Source organism: Haliaeetus leucocephalus, unplaced genomic scaffold (assembly GCF_000737465.1).
Source record: "Haliaeetus leucocephalus isolate CR32 unplaced genomic scaffold, Haliaeetus_leucocephalus-4.0 Scaffold110, whole genome shotgun sequence".
Lineage (NCBI taxonomy): Eukaryota > Metazoa > Chordata > Aves > Accipitriformes > Accipitridae > Haliaeetus > Haliaeetus leucocephalus.
In genome coordinates this window covers 2,772,025-2,795,427 of record NW_010972546.1, presented here as the reverse complement: position 1 = coordinate 2,795,427, position 23,403 = coordinate 2,772,025, and the positions used below count along the sequence as shown (strand labels likewise).

At 48.8% G+C, this 23,403-nt stretch overlaps 1 protein-coding gene across 1 annotated transcript; it reads left to right on the top strand.

Annotated features, from left to right (window-relative positions):
- Positions 1-3,974: 3,974 nt before the first annotated feature.
- Positions 3,975-22,278, top strand: PTRF (polymerase I and transcript release factor). The gene is made up of 2 exons (XM_010585618.1): positions 3,975-4,572; positions 20,345-22,278. The coding sequence occupies exons 1-2, from the start codon at positions 4,153-4,155 to the stop codon at positions 21,008-21,010; spliced, it is 1,086 nt and encodes a 361-aa protein (XP_010583920.1). The 5' UTR covers positions 3,975-4,152; the 3' UTR covers positions 21,011-22,278.
- The last annotated feature ends 1,125 nt before the right edge of the window (positions 22,279-23,403 follow it).

Genomic DNA, 23,403 nt, shown 5'->3' with positions numbered 1-23,403 from the left:
CCCGCCCGGCCTGTGCCTGGCCAGATGCCTTCCGCTGGTTCCTGCGGCTCGCTTCTGGAGCAAGCAGCTCGGCCGAGCCCTGCGCCCAGCCCGTTGGCACAGCTGGGTGCGCCAGCCTCGCGCGCCGCAGCCTCATGCGCCGCAGCCTCGCTGCCTTCCCGCCCCAGCTGGCCGAAATAAAAGTTTGCTGGTTGAGGTCAGTAAGGTTATGGGAGATGAAAGAGCGAACATTCGCTCTTTGGAGTCAAATCCAAGTGATGTACAAGCACACCTCGATGGAGGCGATTCCCTCCAGCAGCCCGAAGGCTAACCCATGGGTGTAGCACTTCATAGCATGGAAATCCAATTAAAGACAAGAAACGTCCCTGCCTGTCAGGGGTTTTCTGCGCTAGGCTGGTAATAGAAACATGGGTCATTGGGAAGGAAGCCAGAAATCACAGATACTTAAGTTAAAATACACTAAACTTCCAAGTACTTCTACTTACTGACTATGTCTTTGAATAAATGCTTGGTCTTGATATGATTAAAAGAGGAGCTTTTGCAATAGCAAGAATACAATTTAACCACAGATCCCTTTTCACATGGTTGTCTTTTTTTTGAAAGGCCCTTATGGTGTACAGCACAGGGGAGGTGTGGTGCCTCTTCAGGACTTGGGCAGGCATTTGCCTCCTTTGGAGTGGAGGATCCTAGTTATTACTGTGTGCTTATTCATAATGCTCTGACAGAGAAGCACCGATGGGGGTGTGGGTGCTGCTCAAGCTCAGAGGAACAAATCCCAAGTGCTGCTCCTAAGAGATCCTGTGAGACAAAGGACCACCTGCAGATATGTAAGGAAATAATGACATCGTACAGGTCAGCGTGGTGGACTCCAGTCACAGTGAATGACACCCTACGCCAGCAGGCTCAGACCGTGTTAGTGAGGCTAGTGGTGCTGCATGATGGAAATGGCAGTGGCAGGGCTGCTAACACTCTCAGGTTTTGCTTTTATTCAGATATTTGACATCTCTCAAATTGATTGAGAGATGAAAAAGTGAGCAAGTTAGAGGGTTAAATAACATGTATCTTGTCATGGAATTAGTTTGGTGCCTACGAAGTGCATGGCAGTGGCCTATAAAATTGAATTCTCCTCATCTGTGGGATGCATCTAACAGTACAGAAAGCTGCACACATACTGCACATTTCCTCCCCCTGTACTTATTCCCCGGTCCTCGGGAAACAGGGAGGATAATTTTCTTTCTTTTTCTCTGTCCAGTCTATGTCCTCTATACTTGAACTACAGGTGAAGGGATGAACTGCGTCAACTGCATCTTGGTGAAATTTAACTGAGAGTCAGTCCACTGCAAGCTAAAGCCATTCCTTATTTCTGGCAGGCCGAAAGCAGCTGTATCTTGCTATTTAAGAAGTTAGCTGAGCCATTTCGTATAGTCACAGGAACTTCCACGGACTGATGTGGAAGCAGATGCTGCACATTGTCATCCTTCATTGTCCTGCATACATCTGACAGAGTTTTTCTTTGAAGCTGAAATATGCTAGTTTTTGTTTGGACCATGTCCATACAAAGAATTCAGTAGTGGTGCTATAAAATCACTGGAATATTGGAATAATCAGTAATATCTAAGGCATAGTGTAAGCGTGGAAGAGTCAAAGATCAAACTGTATCTATGGTACAACAAGAGCAGCAAGGAATTGTTCACACTAGAAGAGATTGAGTCAGAGTTCACTGTCCTGTGTGTTCAAGGCAGCGTGAAGGCTCCAAAGGGGACGCTGCAGTTTGCCACCTATTGGCTTTTCCTGGTATGTCTCCACGGCAGAAAATGGCTGAAATGAAGTTAGTCCTAACATAGAAAATTACTCATCGCATTTTAGCTTGGGGTGTGACTGCTGTGTGCACAGCAAGCACTGAGTGTGGCACTTCATCTCTTCTACTGAGTATCAAGAACAAATATAAATTCCTGTTCTGTTGTTTTATCTGACTCTACCTAGATTGACCTACTCAGTCTGATTTTTTTAAATTATTCCCAAATGGGGAAACGAGGCACAGAGACTGCATTGAAGTCACATATGGAATAGATGGCAGACCTAGAGAGAGTGCACTGCTCTGCTTGCATCCTGTCCTATACCTGAAACTTCATAGCAGATATCTGTGGAAATCCACTCTGAAGCAGACATCCCCAGTGAGAAACAACTGCAGAGCCTCAACGCTATCTGGCTGGAGTGAGGATTTTTTTCATGGAACTGACTCATCAGCAGCAAACACTGGAAATAAATGCTCAGGAAAAAGGTCCCTCCAGGAAAAAACAGGGTATAGAAAAGCAACCTATTTTTAATACATGACATAATACCTATTGTGGAAGCCACACAGCACAATTTACTGATGCACAGTGAAACCAAATCTAGATCAATGGTGCAGTGTGGGTACAACAGCAGTAAAAAGCGAGCTGTCACATGGTGGAGAATACAGGGGCATGGAAAGTGCTGACTGTCATGAGCATTCATCATTAAACAATGTTGCTGTACATCTTGTTTGTGCGTTGTGGGTTTCCCAGCTTGTATGCTTGGAATTAAGCATTTCTTCCAGCACTGTGTTGAGGTAGGCTGTGAGCCTGAAGGAACCAAGTGTTGTAGAGCATTCACTTTATTTGCCAGTCTGTGGCAAATAGCAAGGGCGGGCTTGACCCCTGCCGGAGGCAGGATGTGCTGAGTATGAATTGCTTGTTGTCAAGGCTACAGGACAAGAGGGAAACAGCAGCCTTCCCAGTCTGCCCACAGCCCTTCAGCTGAGCCTGGAAGGGCTTTCTGCTGCCCAAGCCAGCAGAGGCTTCACAGCAGTTCTGTCCATGGGAGCTTGATTCCCTTGGCTGAGTCAACACCTGTGATAGTGAAGAGGGTCTCACCCAGGGTCACTCTCAAGATCTGAATTTTGCTTCTTCGCATTCCTGTGCTTGGTCCTGCTGGGTTGTCGTATACAGTCTTTGGTAGCACCCCCCGAGTGTCTTCGAAGGCAGTAAGCTGGTGATGGCTCCATGAGGCATAAACTTCTGCCAACACTATATAAGACTCTATGAATTGCTTTGTGTCAATACTGAGGTTAAAAGTTAGCAAAATCAGGATTATTTCTTCCCCGTGTTTTCCAAAGCAATATGTACTCTAGTAAGTTCTGTAACAATTAGTATTTTTTTTACCAATAAAGCCTTATGTAACACAATGTATCTGTGCATTGCTTACAAGTACAGTTTTGCATGGCATATGCTGAAGCATGTCCCACATTTAAAAGTCTAGTGACTAGATTTGTCGATGGATAGAGAATTGCAGAGCTGAGATAGCTGCTTTTAGGTGGGAGTGGCCAGCTGCTTCACTTCAGGATTGAATTGTATTTATTCTTTCTGTATTAAATCTGCATAGAGACGTGGTGCACACTGTATATATCATGTGTACACCTACTGTGTACATTCACACACATGGGAGCGTGCATTTTTATGATCCAGAAGTTATGTGCCGTAACTACTGAATCAAAATTGTAGCATTTCTTTAAAGTATTGAAAATCAGGCTGTCATGGTCCTGGAAAAAAAGCTAAGTATTGGCAAAAGATCTGAATTTTCCAGCTGAACTTTAACGTGTGCAGTTGTTTAAACCAGCCTTCCTTTAATGTATACAGCTGTGCCCAGATGGGATTGCTTTCTTCCCAGCAGCTTCCCGAGCCGTTTACTCAAGGTTTTTGTTTTTTCCTCTCATTGCTTATAGTGCCTTTAGACTTATGGTAAAGAAGAGGCAGTTGTAGTTTCAGAGCTTTGCATTCCTCGCTGAGCTGCGCCTGTGTTTGCATGCAAAGCCATTGCCTCCCCTCCAACTATTTTAATCATTTCAGAAAGGGTGGGTCATCAGGCATTTGGCAACGGGCTCCTTTTATATAGCTGAGGTGGAGTCAGCCAATGACCTGCAAGCCTGGAAAATTTTGCAGGGCAGTTTCACTGGACGGCTTTGCAGAGCTGTGCCATTTGAATTTCAGCACAGACATCCACACACTGTGCTCTCCACTTCTGGCGTGTCTCCCAGTGCAGAGTTTAGCTGAGGCTCGGGTTTAGTTTTCCCTCCTCTCTCTCCCTGCAGTGACAGCTTCTCCGGGCTCTGCTAGCCAGGACTCCCAAGCGATCATGGAGGATACTACTTTGCAAATTATCGAGCCACCAACTGCTTCTGAGGCCTCAGAGGAACAAGTGCCTGAAGAACCCATCAAATCAGACCAGATCAATGGTGTGATGGTGCTGACCCTTCTGGACAAGATCATTGGAGCAGTGGATCAGATCCAGCTGACCCAAACACAGCTGGAGGAGAGACAGCAAGAGATGGATAGCGCAGTGACCAGCATCCAGGGAGAATTGACCAAGCTGACAAAGGCACACACCACCACCAGCAACACTGTGAACAAGATGCTGGAAAAAGTGCGCAAGGTGAGCGTCAATGTGAAAACCGTTCGGCAGAACCTGGAAAAGCAAGCTGGGCAGATAAAGAAGCTAGAGGCCAATGAAGCGGAGCTTCTGAAACGCAGAAACTTCAAAGTCATGATCTACCAGGTAAGAAGCTATTTCACGACTTCTTTATGTCCTGTTAGTGGGTGTTTTCTTTGCTAAGGGTTCTGTCACACTGCACGGTCAGTCCATTACTCACCCAAACTCCCCTGACTGTCTGGCGGTCCCAACTGAGGCGGGTCCAAAGTAGATCTCTCATTCATGATTTAACATTGTCTATGTGTTCTAAGACAAGGTTTGATAGAGTTGCTACATTTAACAGGAACTGTAATGAAAATAGTGAGAATGGCCCTAAGCACTCATTGCAATGGACCAGAAGTATCAAAATAACCTGTTTTTTTCTGCTTAGCTAAAAAAAGAACAAGAATGCACTGGGTTCTGGAAGGGGTTATTGTAAATCCGTCTGTCAACATCTTTTCTACTGAGGGGCAACATGTGTATTGCTACGTGGAGAGCGATAGTATTTCAGATTTGTGACATGCATCTGATAACAACAAGAGACAGTAACCCCAGCATCGGGGTTAATCTCACTGACTAGGACAGATAGAGTCATTAGAGAAAATACAGAACAGCTCCTTGAGCTCATTAGTACTCAGGTCTGCTGTTGTGCTTGTACAGATTTTCACATTCTTTTTTCTGCAACCTGCAAGTCTTGAATCTTCTAGTTGTCTGGTTTCAATAACAGCTTTAGTTTGCTTGATGTTCAACCCCTGTGCTAAGTGTTGGATTTCTCCTTTAATATTAAACAAGAAGAAAGAGAGGAATAGGTTTTTGTCAGTTTTCCTGTCTGGAGTTAGTCTTCCTTATCAGACCAAACTCTTATATTGGGCCATGGAAGAAAAGTGAGGTGAAATAGTTAATGGTTCAGTTAGAAGCCTCTGGGTTAATAATAGACAGCATCAGGGACAAATAGAGAAGCACCTAGTGCTGACCACAGGAAGAGAGAGAAGAAAAACAGAAAAAAAGGGAAAACACTTCTTAGAGCAGGGTTTTTGAAGGGAGAGCTGATCGTAATAGGCTCAGGAATCTAACAAGTATGGAAGCCTGTGTAACTCTGTGATTCAGAGCTTAAGCATTTGTAGTTTTATCATGCCTGAAAGGCTGAAATACTCAAGCCTGTTCAGATCATACAGACAACCTAACCACTTTTTTTTTTAAATTTTATTACAACCTCTTTGTATCAGGCTTTTGGAGGAGGATAGAGCTGTCCATGGAAAAATAAAATAGAACTCTAAACATACTGCAGAAGCAACAGACATTGCAAAATGAGAAGAGTGAAGGGAATTGTTTAAACGTAATATACCTTGTGGGTTACGGAAATAGGTAGGAAGCTGGCAAGCTTCTACATCCTTTGGAAGCATCCTAAACATGGGCAGATTGTCGTTTTGTGAGCTGTTCCTTTTGCTTTGCTGTTGCTTATGAATATTGAGTAGAGTTTGAATATGAAAAAGCAATCCTGCTTCTGAAGGAAATCAGGGGCAATGCTCTTGCTGATGTAATGAGGACAGAACAGCCTCCAAGCGAATCAGTTGACAAGGGACTAAAGCAGGAATTTTGTGAATCAAGAAGATATTAGGAAGAAAAAAGAATTATTTGTAATTTGGAACAATTTCCCAGCCTGGAATTTAGTGTGATTTGACTGGGAGGCCACAGAGCTCAAGTGAGAAATTATCCAGGTTTGCTTCTGTGAAATGGAGGATTTTGCGCCCTCATGGAAATCCTCGCACTTCTGCGGGAAGCCTTAGTAGACCATGCCACAAAGAGTAAGGATCCAGCTGTGGGGAGGCCAAAGGTGTGGCAGCAGGCGTGCAGGCTTGTGACAGGCACTGCTAAGGCAAATGAAGGTCTCTTTTGGAAGAGAAACTCTTGATTGTCTCTTAATTTGGTGCTTAAACTGAAAAACAAAATCCATGATGGGCTTTTGATGTTAGATGGATACTAGAAAGAAATAGGCAATAATAATACTAATGTGCCTGAGTAACAAATACTTTTATCAATAGTAGTGTTGTGCTGTGTTACTGTGGCAAAGACAGACCCATACAATGAGAATTCAATGGCCAGACACGGACCACAGGGAATCCCCTGGAAGAATGGGGTATATTTTTGCAGTATTCTGCAATACCGCTCTTTCTTGCATACGATGGAAGCATAGATTTTTGGTCAACAGAGAATGTTTCTAAATTATATCAATCTACAGTCTGTCTCAGAGCTACACTCATTATTATTTCTCATATAGAAAATAGGGTTGCTTAATAGTTGCATTATTCTGTAGATTGTGCTCCATAAAAATGTCATAGTGTAATTTTCAATATACAGAAACCTGAATTGTATGGCTTGGTGTAAGGAATAATAATCTGTCATATATAGGAGTCTCTCTTATTTGTGGAGACCTTTTATTCTGAAGAAGTTAGACATTTTAGGGGCTCTTGGAAGTTTCACTTTTGGCTTTGGGGGTTTTTATTCTGCTTTGTTTTTCCCTGGGAGGGACAGGATTTTTAGAGTTTGTGTCTTACTGTAATTATGGAGATGTCATTCTTCAGAAATTCCTAACACAGGCTGCCTGTGGGAGTTGCACAGCAGATTTGCAAAAACATCAGGTTACAATTTTGTGTCCTGAAATATTTGTATGAATATTTTATCACTGTCAGTAATTCTAGGCACATCAATGACAAGAGTGTTGCTTTGTCTGGGATTATGCAAAACAGATAATGCTAACGCATTTAAATCATAAAACTCTATACAGAAAGAAGTGATATTTTTGTGTATACATTGTAAAGGCATTTATCAAATTGAGGATGATGTTCAGCTGCTTTACTGATATTGAACAATGCTATTTGTTGCAAGAAGTCTTGTTGATTCCCGCTGGATTACCCATTTACTAATGTCACCCTATGTTTCAGTATTAATACTCATGAAATTAAAAAAAAAAAGTATCGAGAGTCTATAAAACCAAAACTTTATGATGGGCTCCACCCTGGGGATCTAAATGAGGAAAATTCAGTGTGTTTTCCTAACTGTGTCTTATCATTAAAAAAAAAATTACAAAATAACTCTTTTCTAATTCAGTGTTTCACTTCTCAAAACCCACTACCTATCAAAGTTTATGTTACTTTCTTGATAATGTAATTAATTCTGTGATGGTGAGCAACATTATTATTCCTTTCTAACTCAGAAAAAGCTGCCTTTAGAAAGCTGTGATTAACTTTCCTGTGCAATTGCATTTTCAGTTGCTATGGCTAAAAATGCAAAGATTTATTAGTCTTTTCTTTTGGAGAACAAGAAATAAACTTGTCTTAAGAGACATAAAAAAGTACATAAAACCAGCGGTGGCTATTTTCAAGCAAGAGAGCTGAGTAAAACAGTAGTCATGCTCTATAGGGATTTAATATTGCATGATTCTGTGGTATGAAGAAATAAAAGGACGTAAAGATAAATCAGCTCTTTACCAGTTATAGATGTTTGATTATTCTCTCAGCGTTGAATATTTAGTCTCCAGCAGTTATGGACGGACTATTTCAGGAGTGCAAATAAGACCTTTTGGCACCTTGGGAGAAGAGGTCAAACTACGTGCGAGGATTGTATTTTGGTAGCTGTTAGATTAGGAGGAAATGAAAATCAAATTTTATTCAGGGAAAGCTTGACCTATCAAGATGAGCCTAGAGCACATCAGCCTGTGTAGTTTCAAACTTTGGGGGAGAAAGTGCAGAACTGAAAATCACTTCCCCTGGGGCTAGCTAAGGGCAAGGCATTAAGGAGAATGTTTGCGGGCTGTTGCTCGCAGTCATGTATATATGTGTGCGCGCTTTCTCACTTGCTCACTCTCTCAAATATACTTTTACCTTATTTTGCCAGGAGCTGGTCTGATTTCTACCGAGGTAAGAGTTTTTGTATTGACTTAACGTAGGGAATTAGATCGATTCTTGAGAATAAAATTTGAAAAAACCAACCCCCCTCCAAATTACCACATCTTTTTTTAAAAAAAAACTTGCCTATCAAAGCAAAGGTGACAGACTTTTGATAAGCTGCTGTGTAAACAGAAGTTCAGTACTCTTACCGTAAACAGGACTTGCCTTCCTAAAAAGTCTGATGTCAAGTGACTTATTAGCAGCCCATTGGAACAGAGCTCCTCAGTGCTCCCTTTGTGCCGTCTGTCCTGGGCTCCTGTCTTTCAGAGAAATTGGGACATCAACACATTTAGTTAGAGTGGTTGCTAATAAAAACAAACTGAAGTGACTTCATCCCAAATCTCCTGGTTTTAGGATACAAGAATCTGGGGCTGGTTACTACAGTTCATGATTAAATAATGGATGTCCCATGCAAAAAGCTACTGCTCTAAAACCAGACAGCGTGCCACATTCATCTGAAGAACGGCACGTGTCAGCACTTACGTAAGCACAGCATTTTTCTTCCAAATACTTTTCGACAATTAAACTTATTCCTGCACATGTCAAAGGCCTGATTTTCTTACAGCCAGACAAATGCTTGCAGCGCTCAGCGCACAAATTGAGTATTGAATTTCTATAGTGTGCTGGTCCTTTATTTTGAGGCTCATGTGGGCGCCAAACTCAAGGGAAGTCTGGCTTGTGATGCACGGCATTGTTTGCTGGAAAGACAGTGGCCTTTGTCAAAGGTGTGTGGACAGGCTGCTCGCTCACACTGTCAGATTCGGGGGCTCCTGCGGGGCTCCTCTGCTCTTCAGGTGACTCCAGCGGCCGCTCAGAGGCTCGCAAGATGTGGAGTTTCTCTGGGAAGGGCCAGGTGGTTATGAGAGTAGGGTAGAACATGAATCTCAGCCGTACAATGCGTAGGGTAGGTAGGGGTGGACAAGGAAATATAAATAGCACAGCTTGGCTTTTGTGCCTTGAGTGGGCCTTATACGGACGAGAGCAGCAAGAGTGTCGTTCGTGGGGAGGAGGGATGAATTTCAAACCCACACATTAATGCGACAGATTTGGGGGTTACAGCTGAATTGTCTCATTTTTAGGTCTGTGTTCCTCAGAACAGAGCATGGAAAAGAACGTGAATTCAGGGGTCTGATGAGAAGCACGGGGCAGGGAGCACAGGGTGTACAAACCCATGTACCGCAGCCGCTGCACCCACTGCCCCTGGGCTGCAGTCTTTCTCCACCTCCTAACAGTATGTCAGCTGCCCCGAGCTATGGTTTTGTTTCAAATTAATCATTCTGAAACAAAAACCTTATGAGTCTAATGACAGCAGAGGGTTCATGAGAGCCAGAGTGATCTGCAGTCCCAAAGAACAGCCTGTGTGGGTTACATGCCTTGAATTCAGTAGAGCTTGTCCAACTACAAGCATTAAAGAATAAATAGAAATTTCAAATAAAATTTGAATGACAGTACTGGGGGTAGGCATGGACACTAGGCACCCATGTTACACTTTTCCTGCAAGACCAGTTGGCTCTGTGAGCTCAGGAGCACTCTGTGCTTGAACTTGAGTACCTCTTTGGATCCGGAGCCACGCTGTATGTAGCATCACTTTTTCCCAGTGGTTCACTGCAGACATTTGCATTGCAGCAGCCAGTGGTTTTTGTATTTATTTTCTGATAATTCTTTAAAATAAAAGGCTGGGTTAATTTTGCTTGTGAATCCACTCAAAAGGAGCTCTCTTTGTAGCCACAACAGTTCTAATCCCAGGTTCAGTAGAGAGTTACTATGAGCTTCTCACTGGTGGGTTTGTGCATCAGCAACCTGCCAAATCTAAAATGCCTCATCCAGTGACATCTGGTGTGGTCAATGGGGACAGGATATTCCTCTGGTGCTGTATTTGCTTTCGCTTTATTATATTCTTAATTATGTTCTTAAACGAAACACAAAAGAGAATTAATCATGAAGCCTTTGTTAAAAACCACAAAAAACCTGAATCATACAAACTGATACTCAGTAAGAGTTAATATTGTTTGTCTTTGATCCTTTGTCTTTGTTGCTGGAATACAGGGGTCTTAGCCCAGAAAGCTATTGTATCTTCCCTTCTGTTGTCCTACTTTTGGCCACAGATGAAGCAAAATTAGAGGTGAAAAAATGCCATCCCAGGGGAAGGAAAGAAATATTGTTCACCTCAACTCCTTCAGGCTGCAGCGCTGAATTCAGCTGCGTGTTCTCTATCCATTGTAAGGAGCACCATGCTAACATCCTGATGTGCAAAGAATCCTTCATATTCTCTGAACATTACTGAATTATAAGAGTCTCAAGATAATTATTCACAGGAGACTAAGCCTTAAAAAAATTTCAGGATGTTAATAGCTGTCACTTCCAGGATTTTTCTTAGTGCAGATTATCAGTCTTTCTACCGAAAGACAGCTCTGGAGCACGGATTTCTCTTTTGGGGCTGGGAATCAACTGCATTAATATTTCATTGCTTAGGTAGTATTTATCAGCAGGTAGTGCCAGGACTGTTTGCTTTGCTGAAATCCTTTCAGCATTATAGTTACATACTGAGCTGTGTGGCAATAAATTGTCTCAGAGCAAAGGGCCAGAGACTGCTCAGCCAGTTGGGTTAAGGCTAGATTGGATGATTAATGGCTCATGAAAATAAAACCAAAGGTAATATTCCTTCTGATCACATATTCCTCTCTCAGGCCTCTCTTGTGCCTATCAGCAGTGGATCTAAGTATCTGTCATGATGTCTGTGTGATGCCAGTGGGACCACTGCACACGGGAGTATAATGAAGTGTGGAATTTGCCAGCCGTGCTCACTGGGCTAGGTGGCTGGAGCGCTGTAGTTTCCAGTGAGATTGTGGCTCATTTACCCATTCTTAAGCTAGATATGAGCCCTCAGCAAAAATAAATTAACCCATCATGGACACGCAGCAGGAAAAATTCTCCAAGGCCGCATGTAACCAAGTTTGCAGGTCTGGGATTAGAAACCCCAAAGAATTCAAGAAGCCAGTCAGTACTCAGACTGTGCCTCTCTCTGGAAAGATGCAGTACCTTTACTCTCCAGTGTACCCTGGGTGCAAGTTTGACCAGTAGATGGTTAAAAGCTGCTTAGTGTTGCAGGCACTGCAGGACACTGGAAGGGTGTAAGCATCATGGGAAAGTGGTAGTCCTGCATATTATCTCCATTTCCCCAATTTTATGTAAATGTGAATGCTCTGTAGCTGGCATGTGTCCCTCTGCGTCCTTCAGCATTGCTCACAAGGCAGGCACTGAGCCTGCTGTGGGTGACTCACTGCGTGCTATCACCCCATCCCAGCTCCAGGCAAGGCACACAGTTTCTGCCGGGCGGGATGAGCGAGCAACCACACTCAGTCTAACACAGTCATTTTTCCAAAGAACGTACTGCTTGAACTAGGCACAGATTAGGTGAAACTGAGGGCTGTTCCTGCATCTTTGCTGAAGCTGCTTTTTGCTACACTACCCAGAAGTGTCGTGTCCTGTCCCTATTTAAGTAATGAGTAGAGAACTATGCAGTCTCCACTCTCTAAGGTACTGTGATGCGTCTGTCACCCAGGTAAAGCATGGCAATGACTCAGGCTTTTCGGCAACATGCTTAGCCCTCTTTTATCCTGTTTGGGATAATATTGTCCTCTTGATTCTGCAAGATCTTCTGCAACTTACAAAGTGCCTGAAGAACTGTGGGTCCATTATCCAGCTGCAAGATAAGACAAAAACCAGAAACAAAGATGCTCAGTGTCAGTGAGGGAAAATCAAATATTTAGAATAAAAAGTCTCAGGATGTTTAGTCTATAGCTTTATGTGAGGATGCAAATGGCAGTATCATCACAGATCTATCTGCAAATCATCTGTAATGCAAACTCCATCTTTACTGGTTTGCTGTTCAGAAATAGCTCTGGAGTTATTAATCAGTTGAGACAGGTTTATCCGGGAGGAGCAGTTCTGAGAGCAAAGCCAGTTCTACAAACAGACTGATAATAGGATCAAAACTTTTTTCTGCTGTCAGAGGAAAAAAAAAAAGGCTTTTCACTCTGCAATCTATTTACTTCTCTGTTTCCTACAGCCCTACCTTTCTTCTGACTCACTGTTAGGAAAAAGCACTTTTCTAAACACAGCCTCCTCCTCTCCCTGTGTCGTTCCTCCCTTGCTTTTCACCATCAGGTTTGAACTAGCTCCAGTGCCTGTACCATGCTGCTCATTCTCACCACCTCATGAAGAAGATAACAGCCTTTTAGGACATAGCTTCCAGGACATAGAGTAACTAGACATGCCTGATAGAAAAAAGTGCCAAGAAGATTGCACAATATGCAAAATTACTGAGGGTAGAAGGACTCTGCTAGTCAGGGAGATACTGCTTGAGAACAAACTGGCTTATCCCTTTCACATTTGCCTAATCCCAACCTATTTTGCTTTTCCCCACCATATTTCAGATCTTTTCCTTTGTCTCAGCAGTATCCTTTGGTGACTTCTTATTGCAGGATTCGGTAGTCTTCTCTCTAAGGCCTCAAGGCTTCTCTTTTTATGGACCTTTTGGCAATAAAATCTGTCCAACCTTTGGAACGTAAGAATTGAGGTCATGTCTGATTTTGCGGTGAGCGTGTTTGCTGTGTCACTGGGTATAGATGTCTGTAAGCTGCTGGGTATTGTCCAGTGTTGGTGTAGGTCATACACTGACAAAACCAGCGGATGGAGTTCTGGAATCATGCCCGGCTGTTTTGATCTCTCCAGCGTGTGTATTTGAATTAATAAACACAGGGATTTCAAATCACTATCTTTTCATAATCTTACACATAGAAGCAAACTCTGCTTTCAGCTACACCACAGAAGTCAGAGATACCTCCAGAACAGCTGACATCAAACCACTCTGTGAACAGCAGTGTGAAAAGAGAGCAGAATCTGGCCCTATGGCAGTGTTCAGTGTAAACATGCCTGAAACCATAGAAGGGATTCTGCATCTCCTAGGACCTGGCATAAATTAGGGGAGGACACTCTTCCTTCTAATAAATCTTTGCTGACTGTCTTTTCTGTCAAAGTTTGCTACCTGGCTTCTCCCTTTACTAAAACATACCCCTGTGCCTTTTCTCTCTGCCTGTTCTCATGCTAATCTGGATTACTTTGTTGGCGATGTTCCTGATCAGATTCCCAGTGGGGGGGACAGGTAAGCTTTTCCATTGTGCTTCCTTTCCGCCGGCCATTGAAATGCAGTTTTCCTCGTCTTAGCCCAAGAAGATCCAGAGTGTGCGCTTTGAGTCTTCGCCAGGGACTGCCCTCTGAGCTGTCTCCAGGAACGGTTCCCTCTGCCCGTGCTGCGGAAAGTGCCATGGCCCAAATCAGCAGAAGACATGCGAGGAGGCAACAGTTTAGGGCCTCAGCAGGAGTACCCCCTGAAGATCACTTTGAACCTCTTCTGAAACTCTGAAAGCTACTGATTCCAGAGCCTTTGCCTTTCTGCCTGCTTGTGGCTGCTGCAAGCCTTCAGACCTGGAAGGCTGATCTTTCAGTTGGCAGAAATGCCTCTGCTTGTTGACTAATCTGCTTGCTGCATGCTGCTGCCCTAGTTATAATTGATAGTTAGGAGCTGTGATTTTCTCTCAGGCATTGCAGGACTTGTTGTGTGCTACTTCTGCAATCTGGGAGGGAGGAATTGCTGTATGGCTTGCATGAAGGGCTAGTAGCCAGGAACAGTTGGCTCTGCTGACGTCCACTGTGACTGGGCAAATCCTACCCGTTTTCTGAGTCTCAGTTTCTCTCTCTGAAATAGAGACCTGGTAATACCTACCTCCTCAGGCTTCTTGTAAGGTTTAGTTTATAAGTGTTTGTGAAATAGTTTGAAGTTGTTTTAAATAGATAAAGGACAGTCAGAGAGCACAAACTGTGTGATGTAAAACTACAGTTGTCTCAGGTAGGCAATGCAGCATCCATTTCTGTTCAGCGGCAGCCCCCCAGCGCTGTTCACTAGGAGCTAGGCTTCTGCACACAGACTGGAGCCGGTGGTGACTTGAACTGCTCTTTATCTAACACTTATCTCATGCCACAAAGGCTGCTGGTGACAGCATAGTCCCCTGCTAGCCTTCCTCTTATTGTGTGGCTACTGGAGAAAATACCCTAAGCTCCAGTTGCCTGCCCTTTGGGTGGTCATCCACTGGTGTGAGCAGCACTGTCCGGTGGGAACAGCCATGTTGGTCAGTGGAGAGGTCTGCCCCGGGAGCCAGGCGAAGGTGAACTCAGCCCAGGAGTCTGGCTCTCTGGGGGCAGCTGCCAGGGAAAACTTCTTTTCAAGGAGAGTGACAAGATTTTTTAAAAAGGCAGGGTTTTGTGATATAGCAAGAGAGTCTGATAGCAATACAATCTCCACAGACAGTTGGAATGCCTGTTCCAACAAGGCATTGGTGAAGAAAGCACAGCCCTCTTTTCTGTGCAGGGCATCTTTACATCCCTGAGCTCTGCTAGGCTGTGGGTGCTTATCAAGTGTGTTGCTTTTACTTAGGAATAACTGAATCTTCCTTCCTGTGACACTGATGGAAGGTCAGCACAGAAAGTATCCTCTAAGGACTGGCAGAGCAGAACAGTTATCATGGCAATGGGAGAGCAGAACTTTTTCTTCTCTGGCAGGGCTCGATCTGACCCGGAAAGCTGTCTTCTGCCCAGATGCTTTTAATCCTCCCTCAGCCTCCCCCAGGCCAGAGCTTGTCTGACCTGCCCTGGGAGGGCAGAGGAAGGGCTGGCGTGGCGCAGGAGGTGCAGCAAGCTCCAGCTCACCCAGCAGTAGTTGGGATCAGCCCTTTTTGGTCATAGCAGAGCCTGGGGATGTGAGCTGGCCATGTTCTGCATGTTACGGCTGCATGTCAACCAAACTCAACTGTTTGTGCTGTTGCAATTGTGTAAAAATAACTGAACAAAATGAATTGCAGATGTGACTAGCATGCGCATGTGAAAAATCTTCCATTAAACCTTCAAATGGGAGGTCGGAGTGGCTGGCAGTTTTGGGACTCTGTTTTTTACACACTTACAATAAGAGCCTCTTCAAGAGCAATCCAGGAGGCCTTCTTGCATTTTGGGAGTGTTCCCCAGATTTGCTGGTGATTCTGCAGTGCTTGAAGAGCTCTGCTAGGCTGGGAATGCAGCTCAGCTTTGTGTCTCATTGGCCTTTTATATGACAGGGGAAGTGTTTACATGTGTTGTAGCAACCAGGCGGTGTGTACATGACCATATGGGGCTGCCTGCATGACTCACTGCAAGGGAACTCAGGCTTCAAAACAATGTCAGATAAAAAGCCCGCTTAGCAGAGCAAGGCAGAGGCTGGTCGGCCGGGTAGATCTAACGGCTCTGAATTGTTTGAGGTAGGAGCAATACAGAGCAGCCCAGCACCCTGTCAGCTGGCAGCCAGCTGCCTTTGATGCTGGGTACAAGCACCGGGGCCCCGCCGAGTGCCCACAAGGTCTGCAGGCCGTCGGGCTGCCAGTCCCATCGGCTCTGCCAGCGGGAGGGAGCTTCCCAAAGTAAAACGCTTCCCCAGGGAGGTCTGTGCCGAAGGGACAGCACAACTGTACGTGTCTGATTGTGAAATGGGCTGGGGGGAGCAAAATGCAAGTGGGCAAAAGAAAACTAGAACTTGGATCAGAGCTGAACCTTTGTGTGAAGCACATCAGATGGCAGTGAGCTCAGTCCCAGCATACACGCAGATGCTGCCTGTCCTTCTGCTGGGCGTTGTTCTGCTTTGTGCACACAGCAGGAAGATTTTTCTTCTGCTGGTATAAATCTTCTGAGAAATCTTGTTTACCCACTGTCTTTGTGCCAGCTGGATTCAAGCTGTCTTAGAGAACAGAACGGGTTTGCGCCTGCTGACTGGTAGCCAAGGTTTGAATGCCCCAACAGGCAGGGATGCCAAGACCCAGGATTTTGGACTCACCCACTTCAAGGGTCAGTGTTTTCCCAGTAAAAATAGAGTAGTTGGAATGCCTGGTGTTAAAAATGTGGCTCATCTGGATGAGTCATCAGTGAAATAAAGTGCACAGACCATAGTGCCTTGTCCAGAGCAAGGATTTGTGTAGCAGCCACCCGTAGACCCAGGATGGTTCTTGATTGTTCAAGTGAGGTCCCATTGTCCTCCCCCGCAGGTAGCCACTCTGTCTGTGCCTGTAGGCACACTCTGCCCACAGCCGGCAGTGCCCCTTCTCCACAGCAGAAACACCTCTCAAGCAGGGAAGAGGAGACCGTTGGTGGCATTTGGGCAGTGCCTGGGTGCGGGTGGGGAGCTACACACTAGGGATGCTCAGCAGCAATGTACTTGTCCCCATTAAGACGTGCCAGAGCTGTTGGTTGTTCTTGCACCAGCTGTCCTGTGCGTAAGCCAGAGCCCGCTAAACCAGCAGGAATGCTCCCTAGATGCAGGTGGGCTTTGAGTCAGGAAAGTGACCCATGGCACACAGTGCTGAAAATCTACCAGCTGTCCTCCAGCTGGTTATCTATGGCTTGGGTAAGCAATCAGATTGAGGAAGAGTCAGGGGAAAAAAATGCAGGAATTATACCAGGCATAGAAAAGAGAGACGCACTATCTGGGGGCCTTTGGCTGGCCTGACAGCCCTGCAGCGGGCACGCGACGCTGTCACCCTGGCCCTGCAGGAAAGGGGCCGGGTGAAGGTTGCAAAGGGTTTCCTAAGTGCAGCTGGAGAAAAGCTCTCAGAAACAGTCTCGAGGGGGGAGGTTGGGATTGGAGACATCCTTACTTATGGGAATAGCTGTGCTCCCTCTTTGTCTCTGTGTTTGAGCAATGAGAGTGCCTCACGATAGAGGCATGAGCAGAGTCTCAAGTCCATGAGCACTGCTGGGCTGGGGCTAGAGCAGCTGCCTGTGGGGACGGTGCGTGGGACAGCAAAAGCGTGGGTCTGTACATGAGTGCAGTCTGTGGGAGTTAGGATCAAACAGCCGGGCAGTTGCTGTTCTCAGGGCTGAAGTGGCAGGGATTAGAGAGCTGCACTGACACTCTTAACAGGGGTTGCTCCAGCTGTCCCATGTAGCAGGAGCTGCTGCTCACCACGTCTTCACGGTTGTGAGGCAAGAGTTGCAGGACGCTGCCGAAGTTGGATGGATTTGCTGGTGTAACATGAGGAAAAGTGGTTATTTATGTGGCAGACATAGAGTTTTTGAGGTGGTGTTTCTTTCTGCAGACACATGTTCTGGAGCTAACAAGGGGCTGATAAGTATCTGAGTTTGCAGGATATGGCCTGTTTCCAGTGACAGTCGTGCCAGGCGAGAGGGGGATGCCTTTGTTCTGGCTCATTGTGTTGACTCAGAGGGAAGGAAGTAGCTGGAGTTCCTGATGTTCTCAGCTGGCGGGGCAGGATCCCCAGGAGTCTTGGGATTGCTCCAGCAGGTGTTGTTGTGGAGAACAGGATCCCTGCCTTCCCAGTGATGTGGATTTGTTCTGGACTGACCTGACCCTCTGGAGAGCATGTGTATTGTTTTCTCTTGAAGTGGCTAATCAAATGAAGAAAACATATGTTGGCCACTTCACCTTAATCTCCAGAAAGTATTTGGGATCTGAGCTGTGATCTGGAGGGTGAAGAGCTTTGCCCAGCGCAGCTCTCTGCTCTGAATAAAACCCAGAACAAAACCCCTGCTTTGGCAGACTCTTTGTGTTTTGACCACGGACACTGCAGCCCCCATGTCGCCTTCAGAGCCCAGTGCTCCACAGAGCTGACTTCTTACTGTTCACAAAGTTTTCCCCAGATGCCCTCATCTTTCCAGAACTTCAGCTTGCCTAAGGAACAGCACTGTCCTGTGCTTGGGGAAGGATGAGAAAGCAGCTAAAAGCATCTGAATTTCACCCAGGTGAAGCTGTGCTGGAGTCACATATTCAATAAGCTTATGTCAGTTCTTGAGTGGTGTAAGGGAAAGAAGAGCTGGGGACAGCATAGCTGTCTGAGCCAAGCAGCTCCACATCTGCAGACGGACCGTCCTGTGCTGCCTCCGACCATGGGCTCAGGCCAGAGCAGCAGCGTGGTGACGACCTTGGTCAGCTAGAGCAGCAGCACGTCAGCGTGGTGGTGGGAGAGCGCTCATGGTGCGGGCATGCCAACACGCTGTCCCTTCCGGCACTGTGTGAGGGATCGGGACGTCCTCTGCCGTGGCAGCGCCAGAGAAACCTGCACAGAAGCACGGCTGGAGTTGGTGTAGCTCTTTGGGGCTGGGCCTCAGTGGCTGTTTTGGCAGTTTGACCATCACGAGTGTTCTGGCTCTTGACATCTGCGTAGCTTGTTAGCTTGCAGCTGCGTTGGTGCAGTGGCTACTGCTGTGCAAGCATGACACACAGAGCGTGCAGCCTTGCACGGGAGATGCCATGGCAGATTCACTCTCCCGGGACACAGGGCAGCTCCGCTCCCGGCATCCCCAAGCTGGGCAAAGGCAAGCCACGCACGTCAAGCGCTCGGGGTACCCCGGGGTCTGTCCTTGATTTCACTGGGCCCCGCTCCTGCCAGTGTTGGACTGAGATCCCCCATCCTTGCTCTGTTCAGCTCCTGCCTGCCCTGGGGCTGGAAATGGCACCCGGCCATCCTGCTGCCCAGGCTTTTTCCAAACCTCAGCCCAGCATCTCCACTCTTTGCGTGCCTGTTCCACGCACTGCCTTTCAGCTGCTGCTGGCTTTCTGACAGCACTTGTCTCAGCAGCTCCATGCTTCTCCCACCCAGCTCTGTAGATTAAAACCCCTTGGGCAATAAATTTCTAAGCCGTGGGCCGCAGCCCTGCAGCTGTGATGCTTCGTACAGTGATGGGCTATTTCCAGCCTGTCCTGGGAACAGAGAGGTGATTCATTGCAGCAGGGACGCACGCTATGTGCTGCTCAGATGAAAACCAATCCCACTCCAGACCTGTGCTCCTCTCCTGGGCACATGCTTGTCCTCTGCCACTGGGATCAGAAACTTGGCTGACCCGGAGGAGCGGAGAAGCTGAATGAATTTACCCCCTGTCCCGAGCAGAGACAGCGTAACCTTGCAGACCTAGCTGTGCGAGTCGGGGCTGCCATCTCCTCTGTCTTAAGATACAGGCTCGGACAAATTCCCCAACTTATTCCCCAGCGGAGAAATGGGAAAAACAGGGCGGCCTGCTGCATCCCAAGAGATGTCCCAGCCCCACATCTGGATCCTACAGGCCTTGGGAAAGTCTGAGTGCAGACTGGGGTCGGCCAGGCCACTGTGTGCATGCCAGGCAGCGTGGCTGGACACCCGGCTCCGGACTGTGCTGCCATCTGCAGCCCAGCACCGCGCTGTGCCCAGGGCCACCACGGGCCGGACCCTGGCCAGGCCGGAGACCTGGGGGTAGCCAGCGATCTTACCAAGAGAAGACCACCCATGGGAAGGAAGCCGAAACGCTGTGGGCTGGGGGGTATGGGAAGGGCTCTGGGCAGGCGCTGGGGAGCAAGGGGGCACCGCATTGCTCCAGTGGGTTCCCTGCGCCCCTCCACGGCAGGATGTGGGCAGGGGCTTTCGTGGGGCCAGGAGCAGGGAGCGTGCAATGGCCAGGTCCTGGGATGATGATGAAACTGGAGGGGACGGGATTGTGACAGGGGCACAGGAGGAAGGGAAGAGTCTCCAGTTTCAGTGCCTCTTCCTGCACTGCTGGAGTCATGGGTGGGTTTGGAACCAGCCCAGAGTGAGCAGAGCTGGTATACCTGAGCTTAAATACAGCAGAGCTCTAAGCTGCTGCGGGTAGGGCAGGTCCTCCTTACAGTAATTTATCAGGTGCACTAAGGGAGGTTGAGCCTGACGTCGCCTGGGTATGCTTAGCCGTGGGTTGTAGCTGTTCTTCTGCTCTGCAGCACTGCCGGGTGGGGGGCGGGCGGGGGCTGGCTCCCGAGGCTGGAAAGGCTGAGTGTGTGTGTCTCACTGGCTCCGCTCTGTGTCTTGCAGGATGAAGTGAAGCTCCCGTCTAAACTGAGCATCAGCAAGTCTCTAAAGGAGGGTGAAAAGCTGGAGAAGGAAGGCGAGGGCGAGGAGGTGCCTGTGGGTGAGGACCATGGAGAGGAGGACCACGTCCAGCTCTCCTCGGATGAAGAGGTGGAGATTGAAGAGATTATCGAAGAGTCACGGGCAGAGCGCATCAAAAGGAGTGGCATGAAAAGAGTGGATGACTTTAAGAAGGCATTCTCAAAGGAGAAGATGGAGAAGACTAAGCTAAAGACCAAGGAGAACCTGGAGAAGACCCGCCACAACTTGGAGAAGACCCGCCACAACCTGGAGAAGAGGATGAACAAGCTGGGCACCAAGATTGTGACTAACGAAAGGAGAGAGAAGATGAAGACCTCTCGGGACAAGCTGAGGAAGTCTTTCACCCCTGACCACACCATCTATGCCAGGTCCAAGACAGCCGTCTACAAAGTGCCACCCTTCACTTTCCATGTCAAGAAAATAAGAGAGGGCGAGGTGGAAGTGAAAGCCACAGAGCTGGTGGAGGTTGGTGGAGAGGAGGGAGAAAACTCAGATCTGCTGCGTGGTGAGAGTCCCGAGATGCACACGCTGCTGGAGATCACGGAGGAGTCCGACGCGGTACTGGTGGACAAGAGTGACAGCGAGTAGGACAGGCTGCAGCACGGAAGGGTTGTGGACGACGGCTGAACACGTAATCACTCACATTTCGAGATCTCTCTCTGCCCTGGTGCCCCAGGGAAAGTGTACACAATGCATATTTACTACCCTGCAGAGCCGACGCCAATCCCCTGCCTGCTTGGACAAGGTGTATTTTATATTTTAGTTTTAGCACACAGAAACATTAGGAACATGGGACTGTTTTTCTTACACTGTTAAATCACCCTTGGAGACCATTCCTGCCGCAGGCTGCGTGAGAGCCTTCTAGCACCAGACCTGAAGATGGGCTTTGAGTGACGGGACCCAGCCCAGCTGGAGAGTGCTAAAACCAAGATAACGGCTGTACACCTGGAAAGCTCAAGTGTCCTCCATAAGCAAAGACCTGGTGTCAAGAAAGCTTCCTGCCAAGCAGCCCGCCAGCCCACACCACCCCAGCTCCCTGTGCCAGGCTGCACGGCCATCCCTGCAGGCAGGAAGACTCCCAGCACCCAAGCTGGCCACCCCTTCGGGGGAGCAGAGGAACTGTGATGCACCCAGCGTGCGGGAGGGAAGAGCTGAGCAAGTCCTGCTGATGGGCAGAGTGTGGGCGAAGCTGAGCCTGCTGCATGGCACGCAGGCAGGTCTGCTCCTCTCTGCCCTCCCGAGGACCGGATTACGTGGCAGTGCCTAGGATGGCTTCGCTGAAAAGCCGCCCCGCTGCCGGGACTGCCACGGGTGCCTGCGTGCACATCATACAGCTGGGGTCCAGTGTTCCTCCCCATTGCACTGGGGCTGTTGCTGCGACAGCCCCGGGGCTGTGGCAGGAGCAGTGCGGGCCACACGCTCCCCTGCCCAGGTTACAGATCTGGCTGCCAGAGGCCCAGCAGCCGTGGGCAAGTCCTTGCCGGGGCAGGGAGCACCGTGGAGGTGGGGTGCTGGATCTGGTCCCTCCACACCTGCAGGGGTGGTGGCAGCAGGCAGCAAGGTACATGCTCGCTGCCAAGGGAGAGGGGATGTGCAGGCAGCTGTGCTGAAGCAGCCACCACTGGGTGCAGCTTGTTTCCAGAAGGATATGGGATGTGCTGATGCCATGTGAGGATCTTGACTGTCAGAGAGCAGCCTTGACACCAGTCCAGCACCGGACCTTGAGTATTTCTGAGCATCTGCTTCCTCCAGGGGTCCCAGCATGGCTCAGGCTCGTGCCCAGGTCCTGCGCTTTCCTCCCCCGTTTCCCGCTTTCTGCAGCTTCACTCCCTGTCCCCTGCAGCAAGGCAGCACTAGGATAGCACACCGCAGCTTGAGGGCTCTGCCCTGGCTCAGCCCGGGGCTGCCACGCTCCGGCTCTCATGTAGGCAGCCACCACTGCAGCACGACCCAGCCCTGCAGGAGCAGGCAGCGAGGCAGGAGGCTGTGTGCCTCGGCGGCTTCGCCCGGGGAGGCTGATCCTGGTGGGCAGGCGAGGGAGGGACCCGGTTGTGCTCATCCCCGTCTGCTTGCTGGGCTCAGCCCTCCTCTGTGAGCGCAGTCGCTTTCCTCCCCAGCCTGCTCCCCCCAGGCAGCAGGGAGGGCTGCTGTTGCTAACATAACCGAATATATAAACTTGCTTTTCCTCCAAGAATTATTTTCCTTCTTATTGTCTACTGCATCCAGCCTGTCCCAGGCCCAGGGTCCCATCCCGGTGCACGGCAGACACCTCCCCAGGGCCGTGCCGCCGCCATCGTCCCCAGAGGTGTGCCCATGCCAGGCCCGTGTGCTGGGCATGTGGCAGGCTGGGGGACGGCAGCGGGTGGCCCTGGAGGCTCCCGGTCGGGCCGGGGGCGCTGCCTCCCCCCTCGGGGGCAGGGGACACAGGCTTTTGGCCGCCCACAGCTCCTGCCCGGCCGTTCCCAGCCCAGCGCGGGCCCGCGGCCCGCGGGTCGCCTCCCCCCGCAGGGCCCACGGGCGGTTTTGACGTCGGTATTTCTTCTCACGGAACGGCGGGGCCGGGCCAGCCGGCCCCGAGGGCAGGAGGCCCGGGCGGGCACAGCCGCCGGGGCGGCGGGAGCGCGGAGGAGCTCCCGGAGGGCCGTTCCCGCGGCTGCGTCCCGGCGAAGCAGCGCAACTAATAAAGTCTCTTTTCTAAACCACCAGCGTGCAGCCTCTTCGTGGCGGCGGCCAGAGCCTCGGGGGGACACCCCCGCCACCCCCGCGGGGAACGGTACGGCATCGCCCCACGCGGGGTCGCTGCCCGGCGCGGAGCACAGGGCCCGCCCGCGGCGGCGCTGCCCCTTTAAGGGGCGGTGGCGGCGGCCGCGGGCCGCGCGCTGACGTCAGGGCGCTGCCCGGAACTCAGCTGGGTTTCCCGCACGGCCGTTCCCGGCAGCCGCCGCCCCCCCCCCCGCACCGCCCCCCCCCCACCTCCGCCC